The 15,001-nt window shown below is 38.9% G+C and overlaps 1 protein-coding gene across 3 annotated transcripts in view; it reads left to right on the top strand.

Moving 5' to 3' along the window:
• The first annotated feature begins 266 nt into the window (after positions 1–266).
• ptc (protein patched) overlaps positions 267–15,001 on the top strand; it is a 69,055-nt gene continuing 54,320 nt past the window's right edge. For all 3 annotated transcript variants that reach the window (XM_076369794.1, XM_031975730.2, XM_031975729.2), the window contains exon 1: positions 267–1,806. In XM_076369794.1, coding sequence (XP_076225909.1) covers positions 1,582–1,806 — 225 coding nt within the window. In that variant the 5' untranslated portion in view covers positions 267–1,581. The remainder of the gene's footprint in view (positions 1,807–15,001) is intronic.

The raw sequence follows: 15,001 nt of genomic DNA, 5'->3' as shown, positions 1-15,001 counted from the left end.
TGACACTCTGTTAGTCGCCTTGTAGATCAACAATGCCTCTAACACATATTTATACATAAATAAATCATTTACATTAATTACATCTACTTCAAGGAGATTTCAAAGGAAAATTAGTAATATTTGCAGTGTCATTTTCCTCAATTTCAGTTAAAGAAACTGAAACGGCGCAGAACGTTTCATCCGAATCGAGTTCATTCGAGAACGGTCGAAGAAATACGGCCCTGAATGTTTGTGCAGCTCCGATCTCGGCGAGCGGTGGCGTTGGAGGGGGGCCGTCAACTATGGCCGGCGCAGAAGGCAGGCCACGAAAGAAATGTGGCAGCGCATTTCGCTTAGTACGGACTTAGACTGCTCTAAGTGGCGGTCGTGCACGCCGGTGTCCGAAGACGAGGACAACGACGACGACGACGACGAGGACGTCGGTTCGAGACGCGTGACAGAGAAATTCTCAGACCCTGAAACAAAAGTTTCCAGCTGCCCTTACTGGACCGTGGAACACTCTCGTCCTCTAACGTCGCCTACGCCTTCTTGCGTAAACCGGATGCTCGTCACAGGCGCGCTTATACGAATTCGGTGGTCGTGGCAAACGTCGTCCGAACGTGGTGTGAATTTTCGCCTGGGATCTACGACCGGGTCAAGTGACAACGATCGTGACAGTGACACTGAAGTGCGCGTGGCTGCGACATCACGTTAGGCGAAACGCAACTCCGACCGACGTGTTTTGACACCTTCCAGCTACCACCGGTCGACGTTTTCGCCTCTTCGATGACATAAAAGAGAAGCGCACGCGTCTACGAGAGTGCAACGAATTTCCCGCGGAAACGACTGAGTCGATACGTGAACACGTTGGACTCGGTTGTCGCATGATATTTCAAAACAAGCGAACTCGCGTGTGCGCCCTCGTGTTTGTCGGCGGTATCCCACGAGAGGGAGATACCGGAATAGAAGGAGCGAGATAGAGAGAGAAAACGGTGTACGGAGAAGCTTGGTGTCGAGCAAAACCGAGGGAAATAGAAGGATAGGGAAAAAAGACGGAAGCAAAATACGAATGGGAAACCGGAGAGAGCGGTTGCGTATTTACTCTTCCACGGTGGTACGAAGCTAACCTAAAAGCCTATTCCCGGTCTCTGTTTTGCTGTGTATATATCATCGATGGGCACAATACAGCCGCGCATGCGCAGAACAAGTTGTGTGTACCTCGTGCGCGAATTTCGATTGCTGTGCTTGTCGCATTTATATACGACGTTCGAGATAAGGCGCGGCAAATCGAGAAGGCTGATCGAACGTGTGCTGTGAGATGTGTTTTAACAAGAAGTTCGTGCTAGTATTACGTGTAAAGCGTAGTAACAGTGAAGTGTGAAATCGTTTTTTTTTTCTTCGCGTGTTTTTTCGTGTCTCATGTTTCATTTGCGACGTAACGTGTCGGCGGGTTCGTAACGCGTTACGAACGGAAGCCAGGACCTAGGCCAAGGGAAAAGTTCCGGGGAAAGATTACGAGTTAAGCGAAACGTCTCCGTACGGAGAGTAATATTACAAAACAATCATACTGCGAATTGTGTCGAAGCGAATGCATGACGGATCATGGTTTCTGCGTCCGGCCCCACAGGGATCCTAGCGGGACGCCCTTCTGGTTCTTCTCAGTGCCATCAAAATTTACAGTCGTCGCAGAATGGGTGTACGTCGAAAGTTCACAATGATAAGCACATTAAAATCGGTATTGAGGACGCGAAACAACGACACGAATCGGACCTTTACATTAGGCCGAGTTGGACGGATGCTGCGATAGCGTTGGATCAACTTGAGAAGGTGAGTTACTTCTCTGTGTGTGCGTTGTTTTAAATTGTAGTTGCCTACGTACCTATATTGTAATCTAATGAATTGGGAGGATTTATTACACGTATAAAGATTACAACTTTTAAGTATCATCAGTTAATTTATAAATTGCTAGCGAATTAATTTCTGTTTAATATTTTATTAGAATCTATTAGCATTTATGTTATCAATGAAGATTTGATTATCTTAAGGTCAGCCTTCTGTGTATGTTTATTAAAATTAAGTGTGATATAAGTTTTAATAATGCAGCAAGGATATATTTGTTTACTCACGGTTCAAATATTATACATGGCGATATTAACATTAATTTTCACAAGTACATATAAACTGTGAGTTTACCTGATTATTTTAATAAGTCAAAGTCATTAAGTTGTGCATACTTTTATGAATATTATACGTATACATAATATTATACATTCTTCGTAATATTATTTATCGAGACTAATCACCGATATTCAAACTGATTCACAAAATTATTAACATAAATACTTTATCCGTATTTACTTAAATTGCATCTCATTTTTCAAGAACTCCCACTGTTCCCATTATTTCGATCACACGTGAACATAACTCATGTCGTCGAATATAATTGGTAGCTCACAGGACTCAATTATCACTTCAAAGTGTATTAAAGCTTTACAGATTGTACACAGTTCTGCCTCATTTTTACATTACCGAAAACATTTAATTTAAAAATCGTCGGAAATCATTTATAAGAGAAATGAAATGTTTATTTATTGTCATTTTCTCTCTATATATAACACATATTTATATTTGAATGCTAAAACATAAATGTTCAAACCTTCATCGTATAATAATTAATTAATTGTACGCAGATAACATAATAGTACGTTTTTCGTGTACCATTGTAATAGTAAATAAATATTCGTATTTCAATAACATTTTATATTAAAAACGAAAGTTCAAATCCTTACACGTATGACCAAAGATATATCAATTTGCAATAGAAGCTGAAAAAGAAGAAAAGCATGTTTAATAAATAAATGAGATAAATGTAATTGACATAAGTTGAAATGAGTAAAATGGCCTGTGTACAATCTGTCAATCCCTTACACTCAGAAGGCGATTAACAGTGGCTATTCAGTTTGATATTGTAAAATTATAAAATTTGATATTCGATATTAAGGTTTATATGTACCGCCACTAAACATGACATATTGAAATCAAATAGTTATATTGCTTGTTTTGTGTGTTATTTGTATCGAATACAATCCACAATTTAATCAACGTATAGAAAATGATAAGTATATGTACCGTAGAAATTCTCTATTTCTGCGCATTCCGAGAAACGTACACGGATTCACAAACAGTTTTGAAAAACAAACAAAGATTGCCTTCGGTCATGACAGAATCAAATGGAATCATGGGATAAACGAGGGATACGCGCGCGTTGCCAGCACACCCGTAATTTTCATCACGAAAGAAAAATGGAGAGGGAGAGTAGTACGTCTCACGGATAGGCCCGACATTTCCTATGCTGGCGTTCAAGTCTCCCGTGGTTTTCCTATCGCTGACCATCTAATCGATGAAGTACACGCTCTCTGCGGGTTATACGGGCATTGCTGTCTCCGCGAGCCTGTTGGACAGTTACGCTAACTAGACGTAGATAATAGCTCGATCGCACGCCATTTCATGAGTCCTCCTTTCGTCGACAAATTACGCTGGCTCGTCGTAATTGCGCTCGTTACTTTCTACTGATCACCACGGTAAACACGAAAATTACTATCGTTGAATTCATTCTGCTTCGTAAATAAAGGAATACGTCGAACATTGTAACTCAGGATTGCAATCTGAACTTTGTTTTATGGTCTCCATCTTTAAATATAATTGAGTTATTATTAGTGGCATTTCCATTTAAAACGTCATCCCTCTTCTCAAAATGATTGAAATACGAAGTTGAACAGAATAACAAAGTTTAAGGAATAGTTTCTATATTTAAAAACCAGTGAAAGAAGACGATAAATTTATACACAAATACATAATACTTAGCTGTACTATTTCCCGATATATTTCGATTCGCCAGTTTTCAAAGTTCCGAAAGATGTACAAGTTATTAGAAACCAATTCAACTGCAATGTCAAAAACTATTTCTCGTACAACATTGCGAGAATGATTCGCAAGAGTTACACGAGTTTAGCAAGTAAAAAATGTGAGTGAACGCGGTGATCACAATCTCCAACTTATCTGGAACAACTTGTACAGTCGTTATTGTCCCCGGTTTCCACGGCGATAACGTAGAGCTTTTGTGTTCATCGTTGTTATCTCGAACTAGAAAGCGGGGTTCGGAAAACTTTAACCGAGAATGCTTTCACTTAATGCGTTGAACACCGAAGTTTCCTATACGTGTACGGTTCGAAGTACCCTTTTCCGTGAACGCCTCTAAGTTCTCCCGTGCAGCTAGCTGTAAACTTTCACACACGCGGGTGGTCCGGAGACGTGTTTTCGAAGGTGAGAGCACAGTGCGACGGTAGAGGGGGCGGGGAACGGCGAAAGAAAGACAGAGGAGGAACGGCTCCGAAGTGTAGATTGACGAAGGATCGACTTCCTGCTAAGGAATACACACCCCTCCTTGTTTTCTCTGACACGAACCTTTCGTTCGGCTAAAAAAATCCCCCGAATGTAGACGAGGGAGACCGACGATCTCGAGCAGACTTGCGACACCGAGATCGTCCCTCGAGATCTTTCCGTCTCGAGTGCCAGGTAAAATGTGCGTGGCACGTGAACCACGAGGCTATCGCCTTTCCAGCCGGCCGAAATAGGGTGGGGAGCCCTGCGAGCTTTCGGCAGCCCCAGGGCCCTTTTCTTTAGTTTTTCTGAGAAGCCGGTACAGCCCCGCTTGCATCCCGGACACCTTCTGTCCTTGGGTTTCCCTGTCGGGCATGCTGTCTTATTTTCCGTTCCGTGGGCTTACAGTTTACTTGGACCTTTGCGCCTGAAAATGTTCAATTTGCGGATACTCACTTTCTCTTTGATATTAACATATTAATTAGGTGATTATGTAGTTGTATATCATTTTAAAGACTGGTTGCTTGTAATTAAGATTTATGTATTTATGGGAAATTTATTTACTGTATGGATTTATAATTGCTGCAGCTGTTTTGAAGTAATTGATGTGTTTGATTATTGTTAAACGGATAATTAACATTTGTTATTTTTTGTTAACTGTTGATATTAGATTTTGTGTCTGAATTTATTATTGGATATTTTGTAATGTGGTCACTAAATTTTATTTTTCTGTGCAATTATTTTATTGTTGCTTTAATAGCTACTAACATAACTATATTGATTAATACAATTATAAAATAAAATAAAATTTTGATTTCCATTATTGTTTAACGTTAACGTCTTCGTGAGAGATTATCTTGCAATTGATAAGCTTTAAAAATAATCGTCTCTTAATATTCAATTTTAATTGAAATTTAATTTGTTATGTCTAAATAGAGGATCAACCATTCTTTAATATTCAGTTCAAGCAGCACTTTACATACGCCCATGCAGATATTGGTTTAACATGACACCAGTCTCATTATCTAAAGGCAAATATTTTCGGGAATATTCATTGTGGCGTTTACGAAAGGAGCACAATGTAACTCGATGGAATGATAACAACTGGAAGTTCTCTTGCCTGAAATTTTCTTATCATTTGCATATGAAATACATGCGAATAAGATTCCTATAAAATCTTAAAATTCATTAGTCTCCAAATCGTTGCAACTGTACATAAAATAAAAAGAACAATTATGATAATTATTTCCTTTTGGCTTGGAAATCGTGAATCTTTGAAAATTAAAATTTTAATAAGGCTGCATCGTTTAAAAAATTCTTCGCATTCATGCAAGTTTCTACGAAAAATTATCTTAATCGCGATCTCTTCGTTTTCCATGGAGGAAACTAGTTTCACTGACGACGAGATCGTCTCAGAGCACCGTAAAGTTGGTAAACCTATTTCCTCTTTTCAGATTTCTTCCAATAATTGTGTTTAACAATTTCATTTCTCGCATGCCGGAAGCGTGTTTCTACGTAGTCCTCAGTTATTCGCCGTGTCGAATAAAGAATTTCACGAGAATGCGTTGTTTAATATACCGCATTCCTGTTCGTCCATACTCCCCTGAATCCATGGCAAGAAGTCGTAAAAAGCAACGGCAAAGAATTGCAAAAACTATTTTCAACTTTTCATACTAAAGAATAAATCTTTCTAAAAATATATTTCATTCGATAAAAAATATTTTAATTTTTTACAAAGTTGTATTGAATTTAATTTTGTTTACCAATAGTTTTGTAAATGTTCATTGCATCACTCGAATAAATTATAATGTATAAATAATAATGAAATATAATACATATTATACACTGTCATATTTCTAATAATAAATTCATTAAAGGAAATGTCGCTATATTAATGTTTTATAAAGTAAAATTCTTGACAAAAATAAAAAATTTCTATTGAATTTTATAAATTAAAAGCTAAAAGAGTTACCGAATAATTTTCAAATTTTAAATATTATATTTATTTTATATTGGTTCCTTTTTTATTTACAATGTTTGAGTATCATAAATGGCTAACATTATTAGCGACAGTAATTTAATCTTTTAATTTTTTCAGAAATTAAGTTTTCAATTTAAAAGTATAAAATTCAGATTGTTTGGAACTAGTGGCTACGTTGGTTATCAATGTTACCGGTAGTTACCATATGTACCAATCAACTCTGAGAGAGTTAACTTTGTATTAAATGATCGAGAGGCCTATCAGTCATTCAGTCAATATGTTTGCTTTTCCTGTCGTTGGTCATTTGCGGAATATGTTCGGAGCACGAGCTCTGTTCCAACCGGACGACCACAGGAAACTTCGCGACGTAGAAACCGCTTGTGTGGCCACCCAGAGAGTCTAGCTTCAGCAAAACGTACTCAAGAACTGACGCTCGATTCGCCAGTTATTACAGGTATCCGTGTACCAGACCGTTTCTTAAAGGATCAAGAGCAATTGAAAATAATATGTTCTTTTTATTATGATAGCAGCATACTTTTTCTCTGTACTAATTCTACTAATATTCTCTAAAATTGTATGTCATACGAATCAGTATAGTTTCGTTAAAATATAATCCCGGAACATACATAGTGCACAGGATAATTCAGATCATCAAGAGTCATTCATTCGTGGTATAAGATTTCAATTCTGGAGTTACCATTCTTTGGTCTGCATTAGGTTTTCATTTATGAAATTTTTATAAAAATCGGATTTTTACTTTAGGATATATATTTCCTTATTAACACATACAACATGTCCATGTTTACTTGATGTAACTAATGTAAAATGAAATTGTGATTTATATTGTATCGACTAGTGAATAGTATCTGATAGTATATTAGTTTTCAAATAAAATAAAATCCATATTCATCATTCGTTCATTTTAATAATTTATCAGATATATTATCATTATAGTGATAATCATTATAATACTTATGATAACTATGATGTAGTTACATATAGTAAAGTAACAGAATTGATACCGTTCATTTAACATGAACTTTCATCCTGTAACATGCAACAACTAGAAAGATTTATCAAGTCAACCTATGGCCCCGACATAAAACGAAACTTTTATATTCGCTTTACAACATATAAACAGTATCATTATATCTTCCAAATAATTATCTCACAAAAATTCTACCTAACCACGCCATTAACATTCACAAGTCCACAAATATTACAATACTCTCCAATCTCTCCAAACAAATTACAGCGTCAGCAAGCAACAATCAACGCAGCACTCAACACATTAACCTCAACACTAAGTTTGCCGCAATAAATACCTGTCTTTTTCTGGCAAACTATTAACAATCGACAAAAAGTGGCAACAAAAAAAAAACAACCATAAGTCAAGGGGTTAATCGCCCACAGTAATTGCACCCCTTCTTGCGGAGACACTTATCCCCCCGGGATTCCTGGGAAACACGATCGTCTAATTGCTCTGGGGCTCTCGGAACGCGTTTTGCGCGGGGAACGAGATAAGTGGTGCCGCGGCGGGAAGCTTCCCGAAGTCTAAAAATACGGGTGCTCGCGAAGTTCGCGAGGCGACTGGAACAGTCCCGAGGAGGAACGGGGAGCGAAAGAGCGGAACGCCGCGGTGGGATCAGTCCGATCAGGATGAAGCAAGCGTGGACGCGCCGGGGATTACTACGTGCTGTGGTCGGCGCGGCGCGGCGTGGCAGCGTCCGTGTGCGTCCGGTCCCGCCACCCAGCGCGATCGGCGCGAATAAAAGCGAACCGATCAAGCCGCTTCTCGCTCCCGTTTTATCGTTTGCGCGATTGCACAATTACGGTGTCACCGGCGGGAGGTGGTGACAGTGCGGCGGGTGGTGTGCGTGTAACCGGGGACCCAGGGACAAAAAAGGAGCAAATTTCAGGTCGATGGTCCACTTTTCTTGCTCGGTCTCAAAAAGGACAGCGACACTACGGCGCGGTGCGTTGAGCGCGCGAGTCAGGCTCGTTCCTCTCGCAGCGTTCGTGCCGGATGAGTCAGTCCCGTCTCACGGGCACTGCCCCTACGATTCCGTGTACGCATACTTGGACGTGCGCATATCTCTCTTAACCCTCCGGAGACGGAGCCGCCGCGGGATGACGGTGGCCCCGGGGCTTGATTTTCTGTCTGCTGCTTGGCAAGAGACAATGCGGAATGTTGGCTTGGTACTTTAGTCGAGTTTTTGGATGTAGGGTTACTTGTAATTGGTTTTTGGGTCAGGTGAATTGATATTGCTAGCGTAACGCAAAGGAAATTGATACTAACCTTGAGTAGCGGGAGTAGAACATTATTACTAATCTTGTGTACTGTAGTCAGAGGGTTGTTAATGATTCCATATGAAGGGATTTGTTATTGAACCTGTATAACAGCATTGAAGGATTGCTAGCGATCCCCTATAACGCGATGAAGAAGTTGCTATTGATCCTGTATAACACGATAAATTGATGCTGACCCTTTGCAACGCGGTCGGTAAATTGCTACTGAGTCTACGTAATAGGATGAAGAAATTGTTACTGCCTTTGTATAACACGATAAAAGAGTATTACTTATGTATAAAATGAAATGTACTAGTGTTACAGCATTATATTCGTATGCACACACTATATATCATCGTATTTATTAATTTGTAGAGTATATAATTGAACAAAGGAAACATTGATGAAATCCTGCAAAATTATTGCAATCTTCAGTAACTTGTGCAAATCCGGAAATAGTTGCTAATAACCTATCACGTTGATGGAACTCGAACACATGAGTTTGTATAAAGAACTGCACCCACTGATGCCAACATTGCGTCACGGTCCTTAGAAGACTCTATCTCTTTCGAGTCTCATCGAATTGTTGTGTAAACTATTCGATTTGTCGCGTTGTTTGGCATCGCAATGATATGATTCTTTCGGAGCTAGTTACCTTGTTGTCTATATCAGAGAATGCAAACCGGAAGTGTGCGCAATTTGTTTCGGGTCAGTTACAGTTTTCATTTTACACATTATCACTGGTAAATTGTATTGCGCGTACTCGCACACCTGCGCGCGTGTGCACGCATGAATTGTCGCGAGCGTCCGCTTACTCCAATTTGTTTACCGTCCAGGAGCATGATTAAGTTACAGGCAACGACCTCGACCTCCTACACCGTCACTTGTATACAATCGTTCGCTCATATACGGTCCGCATGCTCATATTTCCTATAACCGTCGACCAGATTATTTCGTATACTTATTATCTGTTCGTTAGAAAATTCTGTTTAATACTTGAAAGTAATAATTGGACTGAAATCGTTTTAAATGTAGCAAAAAGTATAGATATGATACTTCACTCAGTTATTACCAATGTAATCGAAGCTGCATTCAAGTTTTTGTGAAACTAAAATTTTAATAGATATGCTGCGATTGTTTCAATTTTTAATGCCTGTGTGTTTATGTAAGTGTAAATGTAACTTCGATCAAAGATGGAATTTGTATAAACGTGCATTAAAGTGCATTAAATGCATATTTCCTATACATTCCCGATATTTGTACATAATTTTAAAATCTATAAACTTTAGATTTGTATCTAAAATTAACTTTTAGAGTTGGAATTTCATTTAGATATCCATAATGATATCAATATCATTGTGTGCAGCATGCAAATATAATTTTTTCTATTAAAGAAATGACGACGATAATAATAAATCAAAATGTTCAGAAATTCTGCAGCAAAGAATTAGCGACAATCAGTTACACTAATAACCCAAACCGCACTGCAGAACACTGTATCCTCTTCGGTTTCAAAGATATTAAAATAAAATTCCAAAGAGATGCGTTTCTCCGAACGCAGAACGGCGAGCGAGACGCCCTTATTGCACCTCTCGCCTCAATTACGAGCGGACGCAGCCCAGCATCGGCTGCTTCGTTACACTATTCGTGAGTTAAATAAACTTCCCCACAAAGAAGCTTCTCGGAAGCCGAAGAGTCACTCCGGGCTAAAGATAACGACAAACTTCGTGCCCCGTACTATTTTATAATCGCATCTTAATTTCTGGCAGCTGAAATCCCACCGGTCTCTCTGCGAGAGCACAATGCTGTACATTCACGCGCGTTGCGTCGGCCCCGACCGTTCCGGTGAGATTAAAGGGCGCCGACACTACGTGTGAGGCTTTTACACTAATAATACCTACGAAAGAGAGGGCATCGTAAACATCCAGAGGGTGGAGGCATTGCCGACCGAGAAAGCACCGCCTTTCCTCGGCGACGCGGGTCGCATGATATGCTTAGAGACTAGTCGGCTCCGGTGTGATTTTAATGTGTAACGCCTAACTCCAATTACACCAATAATTCTACTGTCGATGTTCCACTTCAGTGGAGTTGACGGTTACGAAGTACGTTGCGCGTATAATACTCAAGAAATTAGTTGTTTCTTTTTTTCGTGAAACGTGAGATTTAGGACGCGATCTATGGAAAGTTTTTTTGCTACTCTGTCTATGAAAACCTGTGATGCATAACGTCCTGTTCTTTTGCTTCGTTAAGTTGACACATCCTTTGTACGAATATTATCTATGGGATGAGATCTGTGGAATAGTTTACGTACAGCAGGTGTTCATGCGATAGTCCTGCGAACACTTGATTTTTGACCTATCAACTGTGGAATTTAGTTTGAAAATTCCCTCGTTCTGCACGCAATAAAATAAAAAAATGAAGTATGTACTCGTCAAACGCAGGACGAATGCATCTAGGATATATTTGAATGAAAAATCAAAGCACAATGAAAAAGAATTACATATTTATCTGAAAAAATAAAGAATTCATCGTTGAGACAATTAGTATCACTTCAACCTTTAATAATAAAACTATGAGATGGATTAAATTGACCCACTCCAGCACTTTTATTTCGCAAGTATTTAAATTATGGAGGGGTTTTTGCAAAAGACATTCAATTAAGTTCATGTATTTGCAAAGCTACAAGACTAGGACACCCTTCGAATCTCAAGAAACCCATTGTTCTAATTTTTACAAAAAAATGGAAATAAATTACTCTAATTGTTCGGTAGTTTTAGTGTTCAGATGACGTGTATAGTCATCAAACTACAGAGTTTGAAATAATTAGCGCCGAACATTGCTGTGTTCACTTTTTATGAGATGCTTCTACCGTAAGCAAGATTAATGTGCTCATAGGCGAACTTTGCAAGCATTGCAATGCATAAGTAGGCAAGTACGCTAATGATCATAGTACGCTTTTACTAACAGTAATCATTCAAACAATTCAACCTCTAATCACTCAAATATCTCTCGTATATTCTTCCTTTGTGCTAAAAAGTAAAGAACCCTAATAGCACTGAGCTTCAGCGATTTTAGTTTCCTAATTGTCGGTTCCACGAGAACTAAGTTACATCCGCAACCCGGAGATTTTTGCTTTGAGCGATGGCTAGGTGTTTCAATCAAGTACTGACCCTGCGCAAAAGACTCAGGCTGAAGAGGTTTCAGCGAGCAAAGGGCGGGTATCTTCCCTTAGGGATGAAAGGAACTGACCGACCCATCATTCTCTGGTCCCATCCATTACCTTCTGACTCGTTCCGTCGACGCTGGATTTGCTGCATTTAAAACCGTGCAGAATTGTGGTTCGCTCCGTGTATTCCGTATTTCAAAATTTTTCACGCGAAAATTTGTTCCTTTTCGCATTTACGGAGTTGTCTCGTTTCATGTCACAAGCTCGGCGAATTTGAACGATCTAACGAGAACCCAAGAGAATGGATAGCAAAAGAGGGGCGGTACAAAAGCAATTCGTCTTTGACTTTCGAAAATAGACAGGAGACTGTTAGCTCGAATTGCGACAGTACATTCCTCATAATCTCAAGGCAATTGCTGCATAACATAGTGGAATTTTTGCGTATATTTATACATATTTAACGCTTCTGAACTTTTTTTGATCTATAAGGAAATCTTTGTTTCCAATTGTAGGTACCTTTTATTACAAACATGTATGAATTAAGTACAAAAACAATTTATACAACTGTAATGGAGGTACTGATAGTTATTTATATTACTTGTCTCCTTTATTTTAACAATTTAATTCACAACGGTACGCATACAAAATTCATGTAAATCAATCATTCATACTACAAATTTTATTATAGCACTTTGTTGACGGGTCACGAGTTAACTTGTGTTCACCCTTGCATTAGCTATTTCAATGTTTGAAACGCAAGACAATATGAAATATTGCAAAAGCAAAATGTACAAAGTTATATAAAAGGTATGTCAAATTTCATTTCAATTCATTATGTATAAATAAAGTATATTGAAGTTTATTTAGATTCTTTCACTTTCATATTTAATTATGGAATAATAACCAGTGACATGGGATAGCTTCTGCTCATAGTTGCCAGTCAACAATGTATTAAAAATAAAATCACAATAGAAATGACAAAAATGATTTTCTCTACATACAAATAATTCAAAGAAATGTCTCTAGTCATCAACCGATTCTTAACAAGATTAACTTTTATCCTTATTTAATCCTCTTCAAATTCCTTTCCCTCTTGTAACGTGATAAGCATGCCCACGTGCACGTTCTTTCTCATCACTTAATAATGTAACCAACTGTCATCCACGGACACAACAACATCGTTAAACCCTTCCCCGCCAACAAAACCGAATCCCCCGTGCACCGCTGATAAATTCATTAGTCCCCTAATAAGCGGGAATCGCGTCTCGGTAAACATAGAACGCTCGATCTCAATTACATTTACGAGTAAATCATCTCGCCACTTATTAAGCCGAGCCTCGGACCGACTTGTCTCTACCATTAATCACGCTCCGTGCGCCTACCGATGCCAATCGGTTGCATCAAGCAGGAAGAACCCGGCTAGTGGTGTGGTTCTTCTTGCCCCCGTGTTCGTACGTGGCCGTCGCGCAAAGGTGGAAGCTCGGCTACTGGAATCCAGACCAGAAGGTTTTCCTTTCGAATAGGCATTGCCCGGTGGAATTCTTCGACCGATTAGAGCGCCAGTCGGATCGAGTTTCTTGCGGACACTTTCGAGCCGTACCTACCGCAAGAACCTATTCGTTTATCTGGCGAGTCGCATGTCGTACCCGCGGACCTTCTTTCACCCTCCTCTTGCCCCTAGAATCTAATCCCTTGGTTTTTTTTCTACCACTTACCCGCGTAAGGGAATAATTCCGAGCGTACACCGATAGAGATACATTGTCGTATTCAGCAGCTAGTCCAGTTGAAAGAGGGCATGGGAACTTCAGCCACCCATGATCGTCCCACGCGGCTTTACTTTACGCTAATCTGTAGTTTGGAGGTGTTATGGAAGTATTATTTAAATTTTGGTGCATTTGGCTTGCTGAGCTGGCTGAAATTTATACGGTTATCATTTAATTACTTAATTATTTCATTTAGGAAAGTAATATTTGAAATGGAGGGAAGTTATTTCGATTTTGTGACTATTCCTTTCGGAGGAAACGTTTTGAAATACTTTGGAGAAATTAGTTCAGTTCTTTGATTATTTGATGGAAACACAATATTTTCCAATATTTTAGGGTCTTCAGTTATTTAAATAGTTAAAAACACATTTTCATAATAAATTCGCGATAAAAATTATGTTTAGGTTCATGTTCCCTTTATTGACCTACTTGTGCTGACTGTAGTATTCTTAACTAGATGATGTATAAACGATTTTATTTATTTATTTACTAGTTAACGTATATTATTATGAATATTAATAATTATTTTTTCATAAAGATTAGAAGAATGTATTTTTGTCATGTATTTTTTATACAGTAAAAAATTCACATTTCATTATTAGAAAAGTCAAACAGCTTTTGTAGAGTAAACAAATTAAATCTGTTTTGTTAATTCAACACAACCAATCTACACTATCCGCAATGTAATTAATAGTTCCACTCCAATGTACAAGATCAGTCTAAAACAAGTAGTATAAAAAGACATTGAACGAAGAATTCCAAATGAAACATAGCACGTTACAGCACACATTATCAGTCACTTTTTTATCTAATCAAAAAATTCAGTTTTTCAATCAATCCAATCCGGCCTCTGTCATTCCCAACGTAATTAATAGTAACTCCGTTCTAGTACACAGGTCCAGTTGAAAACAAGCCCAACAAAGCATCCGACGAAAACATTCAATAGAACATAACATGTTACATTGCACACTGTCAGTCACTCGTCCGACAGCCATTAACCAGCGTAAAAATTTCGAGCGGACACGTTACTCGAACGGGCATACAAGCCAATAAATACGCGGCGCATGAACGAATAAAACGGAGTTAAAGGGCAACTTGATATTTCACGATGATGTTATCTGCAATCGAGGTGTATGATGCTTTCACGGAAAGGAACAAGGCATATCGGCGACGAATTCCGTCGAGTCAATCACTCTCTTTCTCTCCCTCAACATATAACTCTGCCTTTCGCAACGTAAAGAAAACTGAAAGAGGAAAAGAGAGAGAGAGAGAAAGAGGGGGAGTCCGTTATAATAACTCCTTGGCAGCCTAGTGACATAACTCCGAACCCGTTCGAGACCTAGTTGTCGGGCGACCACAATTAACGTGCTCGCGAATGGTTTCAATTTGCGTGGGGTGCTGATACAAGCACTTCCAGTAAATTTAACCGTTTGAGCTCCATGA

The sequence above is a fragment of the Nomia melanderi genome, chromosome 8 (assembly GCF_051020985.1).
Source record: "Nomia melanderi isolate GNS246 chromosome 8, iyNomMela1, whole genome shotgun sequence".
Taxonomy (NCBI): Eukaryota; Metazoa; Arthropoda; class Insecta; order Hymenoptera; family Halictidae; genus Nomia; species Nomia melanderi.
Note: the sequence above shows the minus strand (reverse complement) of the source record. Positions and strands in the feature narration are given on the sequence as shown.